Genomic DNA, 24,271 nt, shown 5'->3' on the forward strand with positions numbered 1-24,271 from the left:
AGGAGCGGGGTCTGGCCGTGGGGAGCGGGGAGTAGGGTGCTGTCCGGAGGAGTGGGGAGCCTGGCCGTGGGGAGCGGGGGTGGAGCTGGCCAGGGAGGAGAGGAGAGCTGGCCGGAGGAGGCGGGGTGCTGGCCGGGGAGAGCGGGGTCGGCCTCCCCGGGGCGGGCTCCGCAGGGCCGGGCCTCTCAGCCGGCAGGTGCGCGGGGAGCTGCGCAGACCCAGATGGGCGGGGACCCGCGGCGGCCCCGGGCCCGCGGCGGCCCCGGGCCCGCCCCCAGAGACCGCGCCCCCAAGCCCGGCCTTAGCCACTGGGTTGGTGGGCCGCGCGGGGGCGTGGCCAGCGCTCAGGGGTCGCCGCTGAGCCCGCCCCACCTCCCGCGCCCAGCGGAGAGAGCTGTGCCTACGCGGCTGCGCTGCGCGAGCTCCTCGCCTGTGTCCGCTCGGCGTCTTGGCTCAGGTAGGTAGGCGAGGGGCGGGCGGTGTTTGGCCTGGGGCGCCTGGAGCCCCGCTGCTGGGAGGGGGCTGTCCCACTGTGAGCGGAGGGGCGCCGAGCCCCCGGCGGGAGGAGCCGACTTGGCAGCAGCGGGGTCGCGGTCGCACTGCCCCGCGGGAGCGGCCTCCCGCCTGCGGTGGACCGTCGGGGCCAGGTGGCCTCCTGCTGCCTGTCGGCTTCTGTTCGCCCCGCTGGGGCGAGAATGGCCGGAGCCGCGGGTTGTGGACGGGGCAGCCTGCGGCGCTTGCTCCGGACTCCCCGACGGGCAGCGCCGCTCGCTGTGCTCAGGCCCGGAGGGGTGTCCCCCGCGGGGCTCTGGTCCTTGCTCTGGCGACCCCACGGGCCTTTGCGCCTCCACAAGAGCCCTTTAGAGGCTGTCGTGTGGAGAGAATGAACCAGCCCTTGACCCTTTCCCTCATCAAAGCGTGATGGGTCACCGAGCCCTGTGAGGGCCCCAGAAACAATTTCAGACCCTTAGGGCTCAGCACCCACTTGGAGGGGGGCGTGCACTCGCTGAAGCCCGTGCCGGTTAAGGACCAGGCTTGGGGGCTCAGAGAGCGGAGGGAGGCTTACGCTTAGCGGGTACTGAATGGGATTCACAAGCAGGTGTGTGGAGTGGGGAGCAGAGGAACGGCCGCCGCCACTGCGGTGGGGAGCTGCGGATTAGTTCCCGCAGTGAAGCGCCTGGGGGATGGGGTGCATTGGGAGCGCTGTGGACAAAGGGGAAATCAGGTCCACAGCGCACCTCAGCCTGGGCCTCTGACACGCACAAGTCAAAACCAAACAGCTGGCATTGCGCCTTTCTCGGTAAGTGGCACCACCAACCCGCCCCCAACTCTTTCCCCTCCCCGGGTGCCCTCACCCACAGCAGGAGTAGCTCCCACACCTGAAATCCATTTTCCACGCCTGAAATCTATCTGGTTTTCACGTGCTCCACGGCCCCCACCCTAGTCTCAGCTGCGGCTGGTTACTGACTAATGCAACAGTTTGCTCGCTGGTCTCCTGTTACCACTTTTGCGCTTCCACAATCCAACATCTAAGCAGCAGCAGTAGTGACCTTCCAAACAACGTAAATTCTTTTACTGCCTCTGTTAAATCCTCCGACGTATCTCCGTGGTGCTTACAATAAAACCCAAGCTCTTTCCCTAAACTTTCCCCAGGGATCTTGCATGTGACCCTCCTCAGGCTACTGCTCCCGCTTCACCACCTAACACTTTCCTCCTTGTTCTTTCCGGTCCAGCCACGCTGTGCACCTCCTGTCCTGCTTCAGGAGCTCTGCACTTAACTCTTCCCTCTGCCCGGCCCACTCCCCCACTCTCCCCCCCCACCCCAGGTCTTTATGTGGTTTGGTCCCTTACTTTGTTCAGTTCTTGCTCAAGTGTTCTTTTTCAGGGAGGGCTTTCTAAACTACCGTGGGCTGAAAGAGCCTTTCCGGTCACTCTATTCCATCACACTGCTTTAATTTCTTCTCCGCACTCCCTTAAGTTCGTACTGGTTTCTTGGTCTCTTTGTGAGGGCTGGGACCTGTCTGTCTTGCCTGCCACTGCATCCCTGGCAGCTAGAAGAGATGCTTTTGTGGCAGCGGCGGCAGGGACACCCGATTGAGGCTAATGCGGGTAGGCCAGATCGAAGTGATGGCCAGCTGGACCAGGACACGACAGGGGGAGGTGACGAGGAGGGGACTGATGCCAGGCTACTGTGGCTCTTGGGCAGGTTACTGTACTAAGTCACCATTTCTCAGATTTCTCTTTGTATTGCTGGGAGACTTGCTGAGAGAAAACCAGGACTCAGTAAGCGGTAGAACTGGTGAGGGGTGGCCGCAGGGAAGCCATCCTAGTACAAGTCTGTGGCTTTCCTATTTGCTTTCATGCTCTTCCTGTGCATGTTTTTTTTTTTTTTCCTAAAGCTCCATTTAAACGACTCCCAGGAAACCCCAACTACTTCAGGCAAACCTTGTACCAGTATGTGTTGTACCCCTCCCAAACCGTGTACCAGTGTGTGTTAAATGGGTGTGTTCTGTGGTGGCTTCCACCGCCTGCTGCTGCCCTGCAGTGGTTTCCTCTCCCTGGAGGAGCAAACTCCCTAAGGGCAGTGCCAGGGGCTGTCATCTCTGAGACATGAAACACACGGCCTGCCACCACTCTGGACTTTTTTTTTTTTGGAAATAAGCTGTGCCACTTTCACTAAAGCTCATTAGGTACTTGAGTTTCGTGGGAAATGCTGAAAACACTTGTGGTGCCTCAGTTTTAAAGTGGCTGCAAGTCCTTTTGGAGAAAAAGTTGACCCAAGAGTCCCCTAATGACAGCAGAAGGGAAGCGAGGGCTGGCATAGCAGGTGTGTTTGGTCTGTCTTCTGGGAGAGGGACTCTGGAAAGAGCCGGAGGACACGCTGAAGAAGATAATCAGAGGACCTAGCTGCTGGGCCGCGGGTTGCTCTTGGGACCGGGGCGGTGGAGGCCGGGCCAGGGCCGGGCTCAGTCGCTCATCAGCTCTCTCCTTGCAGGCCCTGCCATGCTCCGCAGGGTAGGCTGGCTGGTCCTGTACAGCCTTGCTGTGCTGCTGCTCAGCTGCCTGTTCTTCCTGAAGAAGGCGGCCCACCCAGCGGGGGGCCCCACGGCCCGACAGCCCTTCTGGGCTCCTCCAGGGCCCCGGCGCAGCCAGTGTCCGCCCAACCACACGGTGGCTAATGCCTCCCTGTTCCTGCCTAACCGTCACCGCCTCTTCTTGACCTATCGCCACTGCCGCAACTTCTCCATCTTGCTGGAGCCTTCGGGATGTGCCGAGGACACCTTTCTGCTCCTGGCCATCAAGTCACAGCCTGGCCACGTGGAGCGGCGGGCGGCCATCCGCAGCACGTGGGGCCGGGCAGGAAGCTGGGCTAAGGGCCGGCAGCTGAAGCTGGTGTTCCTCCTGGGGGTGGCAGGATCTGCGCCCCCAGCCCAGCTGCTGGCCTACGAGGGTCGGGAGTTTGATGATATCCTACAGTGGGACTTTGCTGAGGACTTTTTCAACCTGACACTCAAGGAGCTGCACTTGCAGCGCTGGGTGGCAGCTGCCTGTTCCCAGGCCCATTTCATGCTAAAGGGAGATGACGATGTCTTTGTCCATGTCCCCAATGTGCTGGAGTTCCTGGACGGCTGGGACCCAGCCCAGGACCTACTGGTGGGAGATGTCATCCGCCAGGCCCTGCCCAACAGGAACACCAAGGTCAAATATTTCATTCCACCCTCCATGTATAGGGCCCGCCACTACCCACCCTATGCTGGGGGCGGAGGGTATGTCATGTCCAGAGCCACTGTGCAGCACCTCCAGGCAGCCGTGGAAGAGGCTGAACTCTTCCCCATTGATGACGTCTTTGTGGGGATGTGCCTGAAAAAGCTGGGGGTGAGCCCCGTGCACCATGCCGGCTTCAAGACATTTGGAATACGGCGACCCCTGGACCCTCTGGACCCCTGCCTGTACAGAGGGCTCCTGCTGGTGCACCGCCTCAGCCCCCTGGAGATGTGGACCATGTGGGCACTGGTAACAGATGAGGGGCTCAAGTGTGCAGCTGCCCCCTTTTCCCAGCTTCGAGGGGTGGGTTGAGCGAGTAGACTGTTAATTTTGCAATCATGATGAGAAATTGAGAACCCTGAAACCTGGCCCTTGATGGGTCTACAAGAAATGCTGACTTTGTTTTTGTAACCCCCTCCCAAACCTTGCTAACTCTGATTAAAACACTGAAACCTGGCTGACTTGTACCAGTATGTGTTAAATGGGCAAATGCTGCCATCACTCCATGGGGGGAACTCCTGGAGCCCCTTGGGGCTCTTCCAGTCTGGAGGGGGTGGTGAAGGAGGGAGGCTGCCTAGGGCTCCAAAAGACACACACAAACATCTTTTTTAAATGCAAAAAAAAATTATTCTCCTTTAGATACAACAGAGAAACTCCAAGGAAAGAAGGAAATGAGAAGTGTGTGTTGGAGTAAGTCCTGTTAAGAGCACCAGGTAAACACTCTGCACCAGTCCCTGGGCTTTTGGCTCCTTGGCCTGAGCTGTCCTTACAGGGCAATGGGGCCAGGTCACAGAAGGCATTAGAAACACTTACCAAAAAGAAATCTTACAAACACACAGGCTCCCCTTTCCCCAAAAAACTCACATCCCTATGGAGGGAGCAAATAATCATATTTGAAAATGTAGATGGGAAACTGAGGTTTAATAGCTACTGAACTTGTGGACATGACAGAGAAGCCCCTTCTCTCTGGCCAGGTTGGTGAGATGCTCTGGGTGGGAGGTAAAAAGATCGATGGGTGAGAGGGCAGCTGTGCTGAGCAGGGTGAAATGTTAAACAGGGTGCAGTGCCCTGCAGGCTGCAGGGCTAAGAACCAGGTCCAGTAGAAGCCTGAGACCGGGGAGATAGGGGTCAGGCACTCACAGCTCACAATGACCTCTGGTCTGATGGGCCAGGGCAGGACCTGCCTGCCATGCCTCTCTGTGCAGAGAAAGCTGTGCTGACCCGGGGCTGGATGGCGTCTGCCCTTGCTTTCCCTAGGCCGAGTGGGCAGACGTGGGCAGCAGCTCAGGCCCTCAATCCTCACGCAGGTAGGCCTCCTGCTCTGGCTCAGCCCTCTCATCCCCTTCCTCCTGTGTTTTCTGTCGGAGTTCTTCTGTCTGTGCTTCTGCCAACTTGGTTTCTGCTTTCTGGGAAAGCTGGCGCACCTCCTGCACCTGCGATCTCACCAGCTGGATATGACTCCTGGCGGTTACAGACGCCTGGTCCGCTCCTGCCAAAAGATGGGCCACTTATGCTGAGTGGACACAAGGAAAGCCTGGGGGTTCTGTGGTTGTCAATCTGAGCCTTTCTTGGGGCCACTTCCCCTGCCCTCCCTGCAAAGCAGAGAACCCTCTACCCTCCACATCCAGGTCTGCATTTTACTCTTTGTTGTCAAAACCCTGGCATTCTCCTCCAGCTATCAGCAGCCACCATTGTTATAATTATCAAATGCAATTCCCACAATCATCTTTATAGCTACTCAGCTCTTAGTATAGATGTTTTAAGATTTTAATTTTTTTAACTGCACAAGTAATACATTTCTTTTTGACAAATGAAGAGATCACTAATGAAATTGTCAAACATCTCTTTCCTCACCCTACCCAATCTTCAGAGATAACATCTTTTAGAAGTTTAAAGGGCACCCTTCTCATCCTTTAAAATGTTACTATAAAGTAACATTTCATCTATTTACTAGATGGGCTGCTGTCCAATTCGTGAACTGTTGAATAAAGCCAACTGGATCTTTTTTAAAAAGTTACTACATTCATATGGAATACATAGAAAAAATTTTTATGACTATAAATCTACATAATGGCACAAACAGTATTTATTGAACATATTTTGCAATTTTGTTTTTGAGCGCTATCATTTTACCTGCTGCTAGTGTATTTCATCACATATCCATATTTATTAATTCATCTACAGAACATTCAAGCTGTTCTTTTCTATGTTACTGCATTAATGAGAACCTTTAGTACCTTGTAGAAAGGTAGTGGAGGATAGCAGGCATCCTTTTATTTCTGACGTTGATGGAAATGCTTCTCATATTTCACTATGAAATAGGATTATTTAACCATTATGTTAGGAACATTCTCTCTATAATTGTACTCAGATTTAAATCGGAAATGGGCACTACCTTTTACTGAAGGCTTCTGGGGCATACACTGATATGATTACACAAGTGGCTTTTCTCCTATAATCTACTGTAGATAATCTCAAGTAGTGAATTAAATGTTGATAGGGTTTTTTTTTTTGCTATATGTAGATTTTTTAAAAATTTTACTTTTATTGAAATGTAGTTGATATACAATGTTGTGTTAGTTACTGCTGCACAGCAAAGTGATTCAGTTACACATATATATGCATTCTTTTTTTAATTTTCTTTTCCATTATGGTTTATCATAAGATATTGAATAGAGTTCCTTGGGCTATACAGTAGGACCTTGTTGTTTATCCATCCTATATATAAAAGCTTACATCTGCTAACCCCAGCCTCCCACTCCATCCCTCCCCTAATGCCCTCGGCAACTACCAGTCTGTTCTCTATGTCCCTGATTTTGTTTCTGTTTCATAGATAGGTTCATTTGTGTCGTATTTTGGATTCCACATATAAGTGATACCATACGGTATTTGTCTTTCTCTTTCTGACTTACTTCACTTAGCATGATAATCTCTAGTTGCATCCATGTTGCTGCAAATGGCATTCTTTCGTTCTTTTTTATGGCTGAGTAGTATTCCATTGTATAATATGTACATCTTCTTTATCCATTCATCTGTCAATGGAGATTTAAGTTGTTTCCATGTCTTGGCTATTGTGAATAGTGCTGCTGTGAACATAGGGGTGCATATATTTTTTGAATTATAGTTTTGTCCAGATACATGCCCAGGAGTGGGATTGCTGGATCATATGGCGACTCTATTTTTAGTTTTCTGAGGAACCTCCATACAGTTTTCCACAGAGGCTGCACCAACTTACATTCCCACCAACAGTGTAGGAGAGTTCCCTCTTCTCCATACCCTCTCCAGCATTTGTTATTTGTAGACTTTTTAATGATGGCCATTCTGACTGGTGTGAGGTGGTACCTCATTGTAGTTTTGATTTACATTTCTCTAATAATTAGCGATGTTGAGCATGTTTTCATGTGTCTATTGGCCATATGTATTTCTTCTTTGGAGAAATGTCTACTTAAGTCTTCGGCCCATTTTTCGATTGGGTTGTTTGCTTTTTTGTCGTTGAGTTGTAGGAGCTGTTTATATACTTTGGAAATTAAGCCCTTTTTAGTCACATTGTTTGCAAATATTTTCTACCACTGTGTAGGCTGTCTTTTCGTTTTGTTTATGGTTTCCTTTTCTGTGCAAAAGCTTGATTAAGTCCCATTTGTTTACTTTTGTTTTTATTTCCATTGCCTTGGGAGACTGACCTAAGAAAACATTGCTATGATTTATGTCAGAGAATGTTTTGTCTATGTTCTCTTGATAGGTTTTTTTAATGTTGAATTATCATTTTATTTTGAAGATAAATGGCTATATTTGATTTATATCTATATTCATAAGTGATACTGAACTATAGTTTTTTTGTTCTGGTGCTGGGCAAGTCCAGTTTGGGATCAGGCCTACGCTGGCTTTAGACAATTATAATAGTTGGGAGGTTTGTCATCATTTTTTGGTACACTTTCTGTAACATAGGAATTATGTTTCTTGAAGATTTGATAAAACTCTCCCACAAAACTGCCTGGGCTTAGTGTCTACTTTGGGGGAACAGATTCTTTGTGAATACTATTTCAACTTTTGTGGTTACTGATCTTACTTGGATTCTTTACTTCTTGGGCCAACTTAGGATTTACATAAAGATCATAATATTCTCGTATGATTTAAAAACCCCTCCATATCTATAATAGCTCCTTCTGATATTACTTTTGCTCTCTAAAAAGTTATACTTGCCAAACCTAATTTTTAAATTCTTTTCAAGGAACCAGAGTTTGCCTTTTTGACTGTTTATTTTTGGCTGCATTGTGTCTTCGTTGCTGCACACAGGCTTTCTCTAGTTGCGGCAAGTGGGGGCTGCTCTTCACTGTGGTACGTGGGCTTCTCATTGCGGTGGCTTCTCTTGTTGCGGAGCATGGGCTCTAGGCGTGAGGGCTTCAGTAGCTGTGGCACGCAGGCTCAGCAGCTGTGGCTTGTGGGCTCTAGAGCACAGGCTCAGTAGTTGTGGAGCACGGGCTTAGTTGCTCCATGGCATGTGGCATCTTCCCAGACCAGGGCTTGAACCCGTGTCCCCTGCACTGGCAGGTGGATTCTTAACCACTGCACCACCAGAGAAGTCCCTGTTTCTTTTTAGTCTTCTTATACCTTTTATTTCTTTTATTCCACATTGTCTGAATTTATTTTGCTTTCTCTAACTTACTGGGTTAAAAGTTTAATTAATTTATTTTCAGTTCTTCTTAGTACAGTGAACATTACCTGTCACTTATGGCTGCTGTTCTTTTTATTTATGACATGTGCCTTTAAATAACGGTCAATTTCTATTTAAGAGCTAATTTGTATACAACTCTCTGGGTCTGCTATATACAAGACTTATGACAGTTCTAAATACTTTTAAATTTCCATTTTTCTTTATTGAGGTATAGTTGATTTACGATAGTATATAAGTTTTAGGTGTACAACATAGTTATTCACAATTTTTAAAGGTTCTAGTCCATTTATAGTTACTATAAAATACTGGCTATGTTTTCTGTGCTATTCAATATATCCTTGCAGCTTATTTATTTTATACATAGTAGTTTATACCTCTTCATCCTCTCCCCACTGGTAACCACTAGTTTGTTCTCTTTATCTGTCTGTTTTGTTATATTCACTAGTTTTATTTTTTAGATTCCACATATAAGTGATATCATACAGTATTTGTCTTTGTGTCTGACTTATTTTACTAAGACTAAACCTTGCAAGTCCATCCATGTTGTTGCAGATGGCAAAATTTCATTCTTTTATGGCTGCGTAATATTCTACTGTATATATACACCACATCTTTATCCATTCATCTGTTGATGGACACTTAGGTTGCTTCCAAATCTTGGCTATTGTAAATAATGCTGCTATGAACATTGGGGTGCATATATCTTTTTGAATTCACAGTTTCATTTTCTTCAGAGATATACCCAGGAGTGGAAAGGAACTGCTGGATCATATGATGGTTCTTTTTTTTTTCTTCTTCTTTTTTTTTCTTTTTTTTTTTTTTTGCTGTGCTGCTCGGCTTGTGGGATCTTAGTTCCCCAACCAGGGATTGAACCCGTGCCCTTGGCAATGAAAATGCAGAGTCCTAAACACTGGACCACCAGGGAATTCCCACTATTTTCAGTTTATTTTTACCATTGTCTTTTTAAAAAAATTTTTATTGGAGTATAGTTGATTTGTTAGTTTTAGGTGTACAGTAAGGTGAATCAGTTATACATATACGTATATCCACTCTTTTTTAGATTCTTTTCCCATATAGGTCATTACAGAGTATTGAGTTCCCTGTGCTATACAGTAGGTCCTTATTAGTTATCTATTTTATACATAGTAGTGTATATATGTCCATCCCAATCTCTCAATTTATCCCTCCCCCCACCCTTTCCCCCTGGTAACCATAAGTTTGTTTTCTACATCTGTGACTCTATTTCTGTTTTGTAAGTAAGTTCATTTGTATCATTTTTTTTTTTGGTTCCACATGTAAGCGGTATCATATGATTATTTGTCTTTCTCTGACTTACTTCACTCAGTATAACTATCTCTAGGTCCACCCATGTTGCTGCACATGGCATTATTTTGTTCTTTTTATGGCTGAGTAATATTCCATTGTATATATGTACCACATCTTCTCTCTCCACTCTTCTGTAGATGGACATTTAGGTTGCTTCCGAATCTTGGCTACTGTAAATAGTGCTGTAGTGAACACTGGGGTGCATGTATCTTTTCAAATTATGGTTTTCTCTGGATATATGCCCAGGAGCAGGATTGCTGGATCATATGGTAGTTCTATTTTCAGTTTTTTAAGGAAACTCCATACTGTTTGCCACAATGGTTGTACCAATTTACATTCCCACCAACAGTGTAGGAGGGTTCCCTTTTCTCTATACCCTTTCCAGCATTTACTGTTTGTAGATTTTTTGATGGCCATTCTGACCGGTGTGAGGTGACACCTCATTGCAGTTTTGATTTGCATTTCTCTAATAATTAGTGATATTGACATCTTCTAATGTGCTTCTTGGCCATGTGTATGTCTTCTTTGGCAAAATGTTTATTTAGATCTTCTGCCCATATTTTGATTGGGTTGTTTTTCTGTTACTGGGCTGTGTGAACTGTTTGTATATTTTGGAGATTAATCCCTTGTTGGGCACTTCGTTTGCAAATATTTTCTCCCATTCTATAGGTTGTCTTTTTGTTTTGTTTATGGTTTCCTTTGCTGTGCAAAAGCTTTTAAGTTTAATTAGGTTTCATTTGTTTATTTTTATTTTCATTACTCTAGGAGGTGGATCAAAAAAGATATTGCTGTGATTTATGTCAGAGTGTTCTGCCTATGTTTTCCTCTAAGAGTTTTATAGTATCTGGCCTTACATTTAGGTCTTTAATCCATTTTGAGTTTATTTTTGTGTATGGTGTTAGAGAGTGTTCTAATTTCATTCTTTCACATGTAGCTGTCCAATTTTCCCAGCACAACTTATTGAAGAGAGACTGTCTTTTCGCCATTGTATATTCTTGCCTCCTTTGTCATAGATTAGTGGACCATAGGTGTGTGGGTTTATTTTTAGTTTTTTGAGGAACCTCCATACTGTTTATCACAGTGGCTGCACCATTTTACATTACCACCAACAGTGTACTAGGGTTCCCTTTTCTCCACATTCTCACCGACATTTGTGATTTATGATTTTTATGAGAGCCATTCTGACAGGTGAGGTGATATCTCATTGTGGTTTTGATTTGCATTTCTCTGATGATTGATTAGCAATGCTGAGCATCTTTTCATGCACCCATTGGCCATCTGTACGTTGTCTTTGGAAAATGTCTATTCAGATCTTCTTTCCATTTTTAAATCAGGGGTTTTTTTTGATATTGAGTTGTACGAGTTAAATTTCCATTTTGATTTTTGGTGAGGAAGGGGGGTATCAAGTAATTTGCTGAGTCTTTTTGTCACTTGGCATAAAAATCAATTTTTGTACATGCTGTATACTATTTGAATTTGAAGAGAATTTTTTTTGGGGGGGAGGGCAAAATTTTGTATTCAGTATATGTATTTGGTTAAGCTTTTAAAAATCATTCTGTTCCAACACTTAATAGTTTTAATTGTTTTGGTCTTGACCTGTGAGCCTGAGATGTGTATAAAGCTCCATTTCTCCTTGTAAATCTATCAGTTTTTGCCTCATTAGGCACATACTTCATGATTGATGTCTTGATGAACTGTTCTGTCCCCTTTAATGCTTTTTGTCTTGAATCCCCCTTCTGATTCTGACATTGCTCTGCCAGCCACCTTTTTTGGGGTAGATTTCTTTTTGTTAGTAATGGTTCAGTTTATCTTAAAATTCTAAACCTTCGTATGTGTTTTTGTTTTAGATGTGCCTCTGTAAACAGTTTTAGCTAGAATTATTTTTTAATACATTCAGAAAGTATCATTTAATATATAAATTTATTCTTAGTTATTGTGATTACTGATATTTGAATGTGTTCTTCTATTTTACTTTGCATTTTCTAATTAACAGGCTTTAATTCTTAAACCTTTCCTGCCTTAACTGAATTTTATCAACTTTTCCCTTTCCCCCCCAATTCTTTTTGAAGTGTTTAACAATGTCTAATGTTAAGCCATTTTCTCTCTTCTCAAGCAAGAAAGCTTAGCATGCTTTCACTTCTTCCCCAAATTGATTACTTAAAAATTTAACACTCAGGGGGCTTCTCTGGTGGCACAGTGGTTGAGAATCTGCCTGCCAATGCAGGGGACACGGTTCAGTCCCTGGCCCAAGAAGATCCCACATGCTGCAGAGCAACTAACCCCGTGCGCCATAACTACTGAAGCCTGTGTGCCTAGAGCCCATGCTCCATGAGAGAAGCCACTGCAATGAGAAGCCCGTGCACTGCAACAAAGAGTAGCCCCCACAACTAGAGAAAGCCCATGCACAGCAACGAAGACCCAACACAGCCAAAAATAAATTAATTTATTAAAAAAAAAAAAAGAACACTCAGAGCTTTTGACAAGTTTTACTAAATTTTCTTCATTAGTTTTGTATCTCAGTTGCTTCTTTCTAAACTAATTTTTCTTTACAGAGTAGGTTTTCCAGAAAGCATAAGCAGTTGGTAATCTGAGTCTTTATGTCTGAAAACATCTTTTATTCTCACATTTTAAAGATATTTGGATGGTTATTTTTTGTCACCTTGCATCTAGGGTTGCAGATAAGAAGATTAATGTCTGATTATACTTCTTTTGTAAGTAATTGTTTTTTTCTTACAGTTTTTAGGATTTTTCTTTGTATAGTTTATGTTTGTTTGGTTTTTTTAACCACATGAGATATATTTATATTTTAAATTCTGTTCAGAACCTTTGTGAGCCCTTTCAATCAGTTCTGGGAAAATGTCTCTTTTCAGATAATGCTTATAAATTACTCTCCCTCTTTTCTCCTGCTAGATCTAAGCCTAGTGAGTGGTGAGGGCTGCCTGGGACTGTTCCTGCTGTAGAACCCTCAGCAAACCTCCCTGTTCACTGCACCTGGAAACCCTGCTCCCACCTCTGGTGCGCCACTACTAAAATGCTACTTTTACACGTCTGTTGTTTCGCTCTTCATTCCAATCCTGTTTTCAGAATCTCTTATTCCTCAGGCATTAGTAACTAAGAATTTTTTGTTTTTACTTAAAAAATCTTTTATATCGTTAAGATTTCAGAAAACAAAAGCACTTTAACAAACCAGTTTCCTAATAAGAATTTCTGTGGTGACATAGTTTGGGCCCAACCAGGTAAGATGTCAAATGAGGGGTTCCCTCAAATACATTTAATTAGAAAACCATTCAGCTCAAGCCCACTGGATGGATAGTGATGGTTTAAAAACGCCTGGTGAATGAATAACTGCATTTTCTATACTCAGGCACCAAGGCACAGAGGATGAAGCCCTGGCTACCAGGGGCAAAGGCTTTAGAATTTGACCTACCTCACTGAATCCCAGTTGGGCTGCTTACTTACTGTGTACCACAGCATGCTGGGTGAATTACTTAACCCCCTCTATCTGCCAGTTTCTTCATCTATAAAGTGGGAATGATGATTGATAGTAACTCCTACTTTAAAGGAACTATGGGGGTTAAATGTCTATAAAAATGTTTACCACAAAGCCTGAAATATAGATACTAGTTATTCATAAATTATCCAGGTTATTAAAAAATAAAATGTTCAAAAACTATTTGGAAGCGATCAAAATTTCCAGCTGACAGTAGTGTTATCACTTCTCATTTTCTAGATATTAACTATCTAGCTTCTATGGGTCTGGTCTACAAGGGCATTAATTTTTCCTTTGTGCAGATGAAATATTGGTTAATATACTGGAAATGGGAACATTTTCCCACAAAATTATAGCCACAATATTCCCTCACTTTTCAGCTAGATGAAAACTCAAACAGCACCTCCACAGTAAGAACTTTAACCTACCAGTTTGGTATGCAGCTTCTGCTGCCATCTCTGAAAGACTAACTGCAGTCATCCAGGTGGTTTCCAACTTCAAGTACTCTTGCTGTTTTGAAGTCATCTATAAATTAAACAAAGCACTTCAGACAACATGACTCTGCATTATGTCAGTAAGCACATTTAAATGGATTTATTCAATAGCAGACTGAGAGAACAGCTACTGGTAAAACACCTTCATTCAATCATTTAGATAACCACAATGAGGTAGGAGAACTAATAAAGAAACGCCAAGTAACTTTTTGCTCACCTCAACTCTGGCTCCTATGATCACCTGCCACACTTCATCTTCCTCCTGTGAATTCATTTTCCCAAGTAAACTTGTGTATTGTCGGTACAGAGAAATTAAGATATAAACAGCCTACAAATATAGAATAAATGAGTAAAATAAGTGAGACATATTAGGGTTAGTGAGACTTAGACCTCAAGGTGATGAAGTCCCATTGCAGCAAACTGGCTCTTCAGTCCTTCTGCCTCACTGAACCTGCACTATTGTATGAAGCAGAGGCATTATCCTAAGACATCAGTATCTCTACTTGTCAACTTTTGTGTTTTAAAAGCTTGTTAGCAATTTAGACATACAAAAAGAACATAATGCAGATGGAAAACTCAGAAATCTGGGAATAAAGCTGCTGGAAAATGAAGGTAAAGAAACATATAAATGAGACTTTTAAAAATGATTCTGGGGGCTTCCCTGGTGGCGCAGTGGTTGCGAATCCGCCTGCCAATGCAGGGGACACGGGTTCGAGCCCTGGTCTGGGAAGATCCCACATGCCGCGGAGCGGCTGGGCCCGTGAGCCACAATTGCTGAGCCTGCGCGTCTGGAGCCTGTGCTCCGCAACAAGAGAGGCCGCGATAGCGAGAGGCCCGCGCACCGCGATGAAGAGTGGCCCCTGCTTGCCACAACTGGAGAAAGCCCTCGCACAGAAACGAAGACCCAACACAGCCATAAATAAAATAAATTAAAAAAAAAAAAAAAAGATGGCTAGCAGGACATCAGAGCCATTAAAAAAAAAAATGATTCTGATTATCCATATACTCTCTATTAGCTCAGATCAGTGGTTTTCAAACTGTCCTCACACAGAAGCCCGTGGTACCCCCAACTGAACCAGATCAGTGTGGTCCCCTTGTCTTATATACTGGGCTGCTATATTTAAGATTTTTCTTTTAAAAAGCGTTCCTGTACAGTGAGGCCGACCACAGCCCCGTCCCAGAGGGCGAGTGTCCCACCTGCAGGGGCCCTACATTAAATGAGGATAAAGCAAAACTCTAATTCAAAAAGATACACACACCCCTATGTTCATAGCAGCACTATTTATAGTAGCCAAGATATGGAAGCAACCTAAATGTTCACTGACAGATGAATGGATAAAGATGTGGTACATATATACAATGGAATATTACTCAGCCATAAAAAAGAATGGAACAGGGGCTTCCCTGGTGGCACAGTGGTTAACAATCTGCCTGCCAACGCAGGGGACACAGGTTCAAGCCCTGGTCTGGGAAGATCCCACATGCCGCGGAGCAACAAAACCCGTGCGCCACAACTACTGAGTCTGCGCCCTAGAGCCCGCGAGCCACAACTACTGAAGCTCGCACGCTTAGAGCCTATGCTCTGCAACAAGAGAAGCCACCACAAGGAGAAGCCCATACACCGCAATGAAGAGTAGCCCCTGCTTGCCACAACTAGAGAAAGCCCATGCACAGCCACAAAGACCCAACTCAGCCAAAAATAAATAAATAAATATTTATTTTAAAAAAATGGAATAATGCCATTTGCAGCAACATGGATGATCATACTAAGTGAAGTAACCCAGAAAGAGAAAGACAAATCATATGATATCACTTGTATGTGGAATCTAAAATAATGCTACAAATGAACTTACAAAACAGAGACAGACTCGCAGATACAGAGAACAGACTTGTGGATGCCGAGGGGGAGGGAGGTGAGGGAAAGATGGATTGGGAGTTTGAGATTAGCAGATGCAAACTATTATATAGAGAATGGATAAACAACAAGGTCCTACTGTATAGCACAGGGAACTATATTCAATATCCTGTGATAAACCATAATGGAAAAGAATATGAAGAAGAATATATGTGTAACTGAATCACTTTGCTGTACAGTAGAAATTAACACAACATTGTAAATCAACTATATTTCAATTAAAATTTTTTTTTAAATAAAATAAAATGAATAATAAAAAGGGTTCCTGGAGAAAGTCTAAAAACCAGTAATTTAGATCAGGACTCAGCCCACTTTTTTTTGTAAAGGGCCAGAGAGTGGCCCTACAGTCTCTGTTTGCAACTATTCAACTCACGAAAGCAGTCATAGACAATACACAAAAAAAACGAGCCTGACCCTGTACCAATCAAACTACAAACGCAGGCATCAGACCCGATTTGATCTGTGAGCCATAGTTTGCTAACCACTGACTTAGATGACCAAGACTTAACAAGAGGACACTTACCTTAGTATATTCAGTGATTGCTTCAATCAATGCATATGTGGTCTGAGAGAGAAAGGTAGAGGTGCTATCTGTTACCAAAGACACAGCCCTCCTCATTAATGCATCATTACTAAGAGAATGAGGCTCCGGTTTCTGAAACACAAACATTTTTAGTCAATTTTGAACCTAAAGCTCCAGCTGAGATCATAGACAGCCACGTGAAAAATGTAATTCTCACACTGCAACTGCACTACGATGCTTCTGTGTTAACTTTTTCTTTTTAAGCTTTATTTTCGCTATTTAAGACAACATATGCAAATAATTCTAGAATATGCTTTCTACCTACTTTTGTTGCTTATTCTCTGCTCCAAAAAGCAAAGTATTTCTTTTTATCAAATAAAAGTCTAGTATTTATAATCAACAAATTTCATGAAGTTATGATTCATTCATTACCACAGTGCTAGATGCTTGGGATATAAAGATAAACTAGAAAATTAATGCAATCAAGTACCATGGGAGCTGTGGAAGAAGTCTGGAGGGGCACACGTAAGACAGCAATCACTTCTACGTTGAATGAGAATAACTTAGAAAAGGCTTCATAGAGTTGATAAGGATTAAGCTGAGTCTAAGAAAGTAAACGGTGGAGAGGGCAAATCTGCAGAATGAGCTGTACAGTCTTGATGTGGGGGAGAGGAGACGCTTCCCTCTGACCTCAGCTGTTATGTTTAAAAAAAAAAAAAAAAAGGGCAGTATAACTAACTGACGAGTTAAGGGAATGTGGTGGCCACTTCGATTAAGTATTGGCAACTATGATGACAAGTCATCCCTAACTCTCCCTTTTTCTCCCATAGCAGAGGATTTACGGTATCAGAACTAACAAACCAATCCCTCTATCATCTGTTGTCGTTTTGCTATTTAAAGTATAAGCACACTGAATCACTACCTGTTGAAAGTAGCAATCAAGAAATATCTCTGGGGCTTCCCTGGTGGTGCAGTGGTTGAGAGTCTGCCTGCCAATGCAGGGGACACGGGTTCGAGCCCTGGTCTGGGAAGATCCCACACACCGCGGAGCAACTAGGCCCGTGAGCCACAACTACTGAGCCTGCGAGTCTGGAGCCTCTGCTCCGCAACAAGATAGGCCGCGACAGTGAGAGGCCCGCGCACCGCGATGAAGAGTGGCCTGCGCTTGCCACAACTAGAGAAAGCCCTCGCACAGAAACGAAGACCCAACACAGTCCAAAATAAATAAATAAATTAATTAATTAAAAAAAAAATATCTCTGATACACAAACAAATCATGAATTTTATCACATTTATATTTCAATCAACTAAGTAAGCATTATGTACCTCGCACTGAGGGGCTAGAAAGGAAAGAATGATGGAAAGAATGGTATCATCTCCGCTCGTGAGAAGCTAATTTTGACCTATTCTGATAATTTGTGTCTTCATAATGCTCTCCATTTTACAATGCACGTTTACTTGTTCCTCACAACAGTCTAGGTATTAGCACTTCTCTTTTAATGAGGAAACGGAAGCTCAGAATAGTTATGTAACTCTCCCCAAAAGTACACATGTAGACCTCAAACCAAATCTCACTCCAAAGTTTACATTATGCTCTGCTGACTCAGGGGAGTCAAACAGATTATCATCAAATATCAAAATAGACAATATAAGTGGTCAGAGAGGGAAATCATTGTTGGCCAGGAACTAGGAAAGGCTTTAAAAAGAGGTGGGATTTGGGTCTCAAGACAACTAGGATTAGAATGGACATGCGTCCTGGGTGAGAAGAAACAATGAGGAAAAGAACACGTATGATGTATGCAGGGGATGTCGGGAATCTAGCCTGGGTGGAGTGGATGGCACAAGGGAGATGAGACTGGCTAGGGCACTGGAGCGCGAGGAGAGTTTGCTGGATTTTAGTTCTGTAACACATTATGGGGAGCCACTGCAGGCTCTGAAGAACGGAAGTGGCATTGCTGTTCCTGCAGGAGAATGACTAGAGGCTCCTGTCAACCAGAGGCTCCTGGCATGTGGCCTAGAACTGAGGTAACTAGGGCTTAAGAATAGTATACGAACTAGAAAGGACAAACACAGGGGACTTCTCTGGTGGCACAGTGGTTAAGACTCCGCGCTCCCAATGCAGTGGGCCCGGGTTCTATCTCTGGTCAGGGAACTAGATCCCACACGCGTGCCGCAACTACGAGTGCACATGCTGCAACTAAGGAGCCGGGGAGCCGCAACTAAGACCCAGCGCAACCAAACAAATAAATAAAATAGGTAAACATTAAAAAAAAAAAGGATAAACACACAAAAAATCTTTTGGAGGAAGAAAGAAAAGGCTGTCCTAACAATGACTGAAAATGGCTTGGTGTCCAAGTAAGGATTTTAGGGTTAAAGGGTCATTAGTACACAGAGATGAGGGCTGAAGTGAGCACAAAAAGGGAAAGGCTCATGAGTGAGCCTCAGAAGATGCTGAAAATACTTGTGATAGATGGAATTAATCTTGTTGCTATGATAAACACACATTTAAGTATCAGGAATGTGTTGCCAAAATGGGGTTTGCCAATTTCTTATTTAGGTCTTCCCGATAAAGCATATAACCAACAATTTTTTAATAAGGTACCACTTTCATATCACTGTCTACTTGACAACTCCACCTAGATGTCATTTCCAAAACTGAACTCTTGGTTTCTTCCTCCCAAAACCCATTCCTCTCCATCCCAGTATATGGCAACACCATTCTTTCAGTTGCTTAGGCCTTTTAAAAGCATTGGAATCGAAGTTACATACTTCACACCTAACCCATCAGCAACTCCAGCTGATCACATTCAGCCGGCTTCCCCCCCACCTGATCCAAGCCCACGATCATCTCATGCCTGGACCCCTGCTGGTCTTTTTAGTTCCACACAGCAACCTTTAAAAACTTATGTCAGATCATAATAATCTTATGTTAAAATCCTCTGTGGCTTCTTTTCCATAATAAAATCCAAAGCTCTACAATGGCCCACAAAGTACAGAAGTCAAAGCACATTCTGGTCCTGAGCTAACTCTGTGAGCTGAGCTCATCTATTTCTCTCTCTCTCCCCCTCTCATTCCACTTTCTCCTCTTCCTTCTCTCCAGAATGTAAGCTTCATGAAAGCAGAAACTTCGTTTGATTTGCTCGTACGGTCTCAGTGTGCATGGCACATAAAAGCTGCCCAAGAAATTTTTGTTGAATGAAAGACTATTTTGTTGATACTGTAATATGTTCTTTTCTCTCTTCCCTCTTCATACAATCTGACCAACTTGACATAGTGTTCCTACCAAATACTACTATTAAAATGGAAATATTATTATATTTGCTCAGCTCTGAAACGAAGATGCCGACACACTAGAAAGCATACCATCACATGCGGGTGGGGAGGAGCGCGGGGTAAAACCATGAGAGTTTGTCAGATGCTTCACGGCCCACCTGAGACTTCAAGAGGACACAGGACACAAGGACAAACAACACGGAGCGACAGGACGGTACTTCACCTGTGCAATAGGAACTGCACACAGGGCTACCCCGAATCCAGCAGCCACGGCTTTGTGCCATGGTCTTATCAATTCCGAGAAACAGCGCTTCTCACAGTTAGCCACGACTGGCACACGCTGTCTGTACCTGGAAGCGGAAGTCAAATTTAGTAAGGCACAACCACCAACCTGTAAAAGCCTCTTCAATTTACTGATATTTGCAGGGGCTGGAGACTCAAACGCCGGCCACGCTGGAACCCAAATGACGACGCAGGGTGGCCTTCCACACGACAGGGCTCTGTGGGGAGCGGGGTGGACCGGAAAGGCCCGGGCGCGAAGAAGAAACCGCTACTTGGCTCCCCGCGCGGGAATGCGGGCCGACGGTGCCGCAGTTTAAGAGTTACCAGGTGTGAACGTTTAAGAGGTGGTCTCAAAGCTTTTAAAAAACTCAGGCCAAAATAAAACGCTTCTGCAGGCAGGATTAAGCGCTGGCCCTCTGGCCTAGGCTGCAGGGGCTCTGATGGTCCCCTGGAGCCCGCAGGCGTCAAGAGGCCTAGGGAGCAGGGCCCGCGGGGAGACCGGCAAGTTCCTGGGGCTCCTCCGCCCTCACGGAAAACCTCTTCCGGGAACCCGCCGCCTGCCCGGGCCTCTCCCCCTACTCTCCCCAGTGACTTCAATGGGCCAACGAGAGTCACTTCGCGGGCAGGCCGAGCGCCCCCCAAAAGACAGCCCGAGGATGGGGGAACGCGCTTTCGGCAGGTGGGAAAACGGAAAAGCCGTCAGTGAGACACGAAGGCCGGGCTTGGCCGAGGAGGCGGGAGGCCTCTGGCCCGAGGCAGAGGCGGGACGTCCTCAGACCTCCGAGAGGGGCGGGACGCCGTGACCCTCTCGGCCGAGACGGGAAGCGCGCGCCCGCAAGGCCGGGGCTGCGGCCCGGGTGCGGCGCTCTCAGCGTCCCCTCCCTCTGTCCGACCCTGACCTCCTACACGGCCTCAGCCCTACCTGAAGAAGGAGGCTACGCTCCGCGACAGCCAACTCCGTAGAGCCGCCATTCCGCGTCGGACGGACCCCACGCGCACACGCCGGAAGTGACGCCCCTTTGTGAGCGGGGGGCGGGGCACGGCCCCCACTTGAGAGGGCCGCTTCACATGACCACGCCCCCCGCCCGAGGGCGCAGCCGGGATTGGACAGACGGGGAGGGGGGGCGGGGCTGAGGGTAACGGCTATAACGGCCTGGCCGGACACCCAACTGCCGGAGCTTCCGCGTGGGGCGGGGCGGGCCGTGTGAGGACGCGGAGCGGGCGGAGCCAAGTCGGCCGTCGTGGCGGGTGCTTGGACTGGGGCCCCTCACCTCGGGAGAGTTTTCTCGTTAGCTGGCCGTGCGGGTCCGTGAGGACAGAAGTCGGAGGCGGAGCAGCGCTCTGCTGGGCAGGCTGCTGCTGGGGCAGGGGCGGGGCGGGAGGCGGGAGGGGCGGGGAGCCGGGCCAGCGGCGCTGTCACTTCAGCACCATGAAATAGGTGGTCCAGCCGGCCAGCAGCAGCGCCCCGATGAGCACCGTGTAGCTGAGGAGCACGAAGGCCAGCAGCTCCCGCAGCAGCTGCAGCACGTGGATGGTGGTCGAGGCCGGCATCGCCCTGCGCGGGAGGCCCGAGGACCTGCGGAGCAGGGCACCCGGGAGAGCCTGAGCACGCAAAGAGGACGGTTCCCTCCCTTGACCAACCTCCGCTGGACCCTGAGCAAGCGCTGCTGAGCCAGGCACTGTTATAGGCAGCGTGGACACAGGGGGCTAGACTAGGTCCCGGCCCTCTACAGAGTGAACATTCTTTCCTAAGGCTAAGGAAGCCCAAAGTGCTGATTTTCTCCATTAACAACAACCTGGACACTCTGCATTGACACTACAGAATTCTTTTAAACCGAAAGTTCCCCTCATTCTTCGGCTCCCGATCTGGATCTAGGCTCAGAGAAGAGAGAAGCCTGGCGGTTCCCAGACCCCGCTGCTGCACTGGTCTTCATCCCCAGCCCTCTCTTCCCATCCACCTCCTTCATTTTTAATGTTGTGAGTGCTGCTAATGGGCTGGTGAAGTAAAGCTTTCTTTTGCCATCATTCAAGCTGCAGCCCCGGCTGTCAGCGCTACTTGGGAGGGGAAGAGAAGAAAGAGCCTTTTGAGTAGGGGGAAAACAGCAGACCCTCACTGCAGCCCCTCTGCAATTCCTCTGGCCCCAAGGCTTATTAGTACACAAGAGTTTGAGGATCCCTGCTTTGTGGCCAGGCATGCTTGCCCTTCTGGCCAGCCAGGATAGCAGGAGTGCCAAGAGGTGGGTATCAATTTGATTCTGGGCTAATCTCCTTCCCCATCGTGCTCTTGGCATCTGCTCCAGCGCTCTAACTTCCACCACAGATGGAATCATATAGTAACAATCACAAACCACTTCTTTACCTCCACTGCTGCCCTGCCCAGCAACGCCCCTCAGTGCCAGCCACCAGCTTCCCTTTCTCCCCATTTCACTCACTCAGGAAAGTTTCCACGACTCGTCCACCGCAGCAGCTCCACGGTCCCTCTCCGGTCTGGTGTCCAAAGGTAGGCTTGCATGCACTCCAGCGATGTCAGCAGAGCTGAGGGATTTTCAGGCAGCAGCTGCACTCACCAACTAGGTGTGGTCTAGGGACCAATCACAATCTTCACGTGGTCCCTGAGCTCTCACAGAGCTGCGCACAGGCGATCCCAGACCAGGCGGGGCGCTGGCAACCCTGCCCGCCCTCTGCCTATGTCACCACAACGGCCCACAGAGCTCTGAACTTGCCTGCAAAGCTCCTGACTTAGATGGGCTGGGCAAGTGGCACACTAGGGGGGATTTCATGCCTCTTGTCTGGCTTTTCTAAACACTGCAGGTGGATACAGTCCAAATCCTAACAGACTCCCACGGAGAGCAGTCCCATCCTACTCCTGAGTCTCAGACAAGAAGAACCACCGTACATACAACACTCATGACTGCCCCGCTAAAGCAAAAGCTGTTGTCTTAAAACATATGCAAGTTCGAGCATTTGTGTATGTGTGTGTGTGTGTGTGAGAACCAGCTCAGAGAACCAAAAGCTCCCAAGTGCTTGATTCTAATTCACAGAGTTTAGCAGGTTAGAGACTCATTATACAGCCACCTTCCCAATGTGCCCACTTCCAATTTCAACTCCTCCAAATGCGAGGCAAAAAGAACCAGTCAGGATTTCAGCCAATAAAGAACAGACCCTTTCCCAGATGTAACAATGAAGGGAAAAGAAAGCACAAACTTTATGCTGCTTCTGATTCTTCTGCTTTTTGTAGTAGTTTGTAGTAAGAATATGTTTTGACCTTTAAAAAAAACCAGGCAGTGTGGACATCAACCCTTTTATCAACATCATCATCCAGAAGCAAATGGCTCTCTAATTTGATCAGGATCTCTTATTATCAAATCATTGCCCCGCCGCAGCTGGGCTGAAAACAGGAGCAGAATATTATCAAGCTGCGCAGGAAGCCAGTGAGTAGTAATTGCTCCCCCAGAGAACTGGTCATCTGGAGGGCTCTGTGTCCTGCCAAGTCACAGCAAAGAAAGTACAGCTGAGATTTATACCCTCATCCCACACCAAAGTAACAGATGAAAAAGGCTATTAAAATAGGCCTGATTCTGTTCCCCTTTAACTCTCACATCCTTCAAATGGATATCTCAAGTCAGTTATGTGTTCCAGCCTTTGCAGACTCTAGTCACCACCCAATTTGGGGGTATTTTACAGCAACGGAGTAACTGGAGCTGAGAAACATTATGTAGCTTGAAGTTCATATGCATTCACTGAGAAGAGAATCTGAGAAATTTTACATTACTGCCTTTAATTGCTGGATGACAAAAAGGCATCCTCTATTTTCTACAGTAGGTCATCGTTAAATCATATGATTGAATATAATACACCAGGCTCTAGAGTATAATTCACAGTCTGTTTATAATTCATAGTCTATGTGATATCTGTATTTCTCTGCCTTGCCATCTTTATTACAGCCCCTCTTCCTGGCTGCTTTAGATACTCAGTCCGTTCTGGTGTTTTGTTTTTTTTTTTTTTAAAGTATTTCTTCTTGAGTTCAACTCGGCTGAATACAAACACTTCCTCCTGGTGACAGGCCAGTCTTTAACATACAACTGAGAACAAGAGACGGACTCCACGTCGGATTAATCATAATCCACTTGCCGTGAGGGCAGAGCTAAAGGGGACTATCGCACGGAGACCCTCCCTTCCCAGTTCTCTTCAAGAACTAAATGTGCTGTTTTTAATCCTCCTCCTTTTAACCATTAGTCTCTTGCTCCACAGTTAAACTACAGTTCAAATACTTATTTCTCTGTTGGCTAAAATTCAAAAGTGTACAGTATGACACACAATAGTGTCTATGTAGACTTCTTTGTCTATGTAGACTTCTTTTTGGTGGGACTGCTGGTGTAGAACCGTCTACCCAACTAGACAAAAGTCCAGACATGATGTAAACAATCCACCCTCTCCAAGAATAAACGTACCATTCACATACCCTTTTTCTCAGTAAGGGCACACTCCTTTGAGACAAAGACTGCTTCAAGTATTAAATGAACTTACACAA

General features: G+C 46.1%; 3 protein-coding genes across 8 annotated transcripts; 1 reads left to right on the plus strand and 2 right to left on the minus strand.

The window, feature by feature from the left end:
* Window positions 1-65: 65 nt before the first annotated feature.
* On the plus strand, window positions 66-4,246 carry B3GNT4 (UDP-GlcNAc:betaGal beta-1,3-N-acetylglucosaminyltransferase 4). The gene is made up of 2 exons (XM_007189568.2): window positions 66-457; window positions 2,996-4,246. The coding sequence occupies exons 1-2, from the start codon at window positions 223-225 to the stop codon at window positions 4,075-4,077; spliced, it is 1,317 nt and encodes a 438-aa protein (XP_007189630.2). The 5' UTR covers window positions 66-222; the 3' UTR covers window positions 4,078-4,246.
* Window positions 4,247-4,669: 423 nt separating this feature from the next.
* DIABLO (diablo IAP-binding mitochondrial protein) lies at window positions 4,670-20,795 on the minus strand. Of its 6 annotated transcripts, none has more exons than XM_057527030.1 (7): window positions 20,663-20,795; window positions 19,682-19,808; window positions 16,186-16,317; window positions 13,965-14,075; window positions 13,682-13,778; window positions 6,678-6,848; window positions 5,135-5,254 (listed from the first exon to the last, which is right to left on the minus strand). In XM_057527030.1, exons 1-6 carry the CDS (start codon window positions 20,710-20,712, stop codon window positions 6,679-6,681), a joined length of 687 nt encoding a protein of 228 aa, XP_057383013.1. In that variant the 5' UTR covers window positions 20,713-20,795; the 3' UTR covers window positions 5,135-5,254; window position 6,678. The 6 variants fall into 6 exon arrangements, with proteins under 6 accessions (XP_007189632.1, XP_007189631.1, XP_057383015.1 ...); XM_057527029.1 differs by having other exon boundaries at window positions 6,678-6,851; XM_007189570.2 differs by lacking the exon at window positions 6,678-6,848 and having other exon boundaries at window positions 4,670-5,254; window positions 13,965-14,009.
* A 328-nt stretch (window positions 20,796-21,123) lies between these two features.
* Window positions 21,124-22,996, minus strand: LOC130704615 (uncharacterized). The gene is made up of 2 exons (XM_057526682.1): window positions 22,173-22,996; window positions 21,124-21,316 (listed from the first exon to the last, which is right to left on the minus strand). Exons 1-2 carry the CDS (start codon window positions 22,250-22,252, stop codon window positions 21,157-21,159), a joined length of 240 nt encoding a protein of 79 aa, XP_057382665.1. The 5' UTR covers window positions 22,253-22,996; the 3' UTR covers window positions 21,124-21,156.
* Between the last annotated feature and the right edge of the window lie 1,275 nt (window positions 22,997-24,271).

The sequence above is a fragment of the Balaenoptera acutorostrata genome, chromosome 13, assembly GCF_949987535.1.
Source record: "Balaenoptera acutorostrata chromosome 13, mBalAcu1.1, whole genome shotgun sequence".
Classification (NCBI taxonomy): Eukaryota; Metazoa; Chordata; class Mammalia; order Artiodactyla; family Balaenopteridae; genus Balaenoptera; species Balaenoptera acutorostrata.

Excerpts from the sequence above, each read along its gene's own strand:
- B3GNT4 (XM_007189568.2), top strand. The coding sequence starts at position 223 with ATGGGCGGGGACCCGCGGCGGCCCCGGGCCCGCGGCGGCCCCGGGCCC. Across the intron at positions 458-2,995 it reads CGCTCGGCGTCTTGGCTCAG|GCCCTGCCATGCTCCGCAGG; the intron begins GTAGGTAGGCGA and ends CTCTCCTTGCAG.
- DIABLO (XM_007189569.2), bottom strand. The coding sequence starts at position 20,712 with ATGGCGGCTCTACGGAGTTGGCTGTCGCGGAGCGTAGCCTCCTTCTTC. Across the intron at positions 19,809-20,662 it reads AGCGTAGCCTCCTTCTTCAG|GTACAGACAGCGTGTGCCAG; the intron begins GTAGGGCTGAGG and ends TTCCGCTTCCAG. Across the intron at positions 16,318-19,681 it reads GTGCAGTTCCTATTGCACAG|AAACCGGAGCCTCATTCTCT; the intron begins GTGAAGTACCGT and ends TTTGTGTTTCAG.
- LOC130704615 (XM_057526682.1), bottom strand. The coding sequence starts at position 22,252 with ATGCAAGCCTACCTTTGGACACCAGACCGGAGAGGGACCGTGGAGCTG. Across the intron at positions 21,317-22,172 it reads AGTCGTGGAAACTTTCCTGA|GTCCTCGGGCCTCCCGCGCA; the intron begins GTGAGTGAAATG and ends CCTGCTCCGCAG.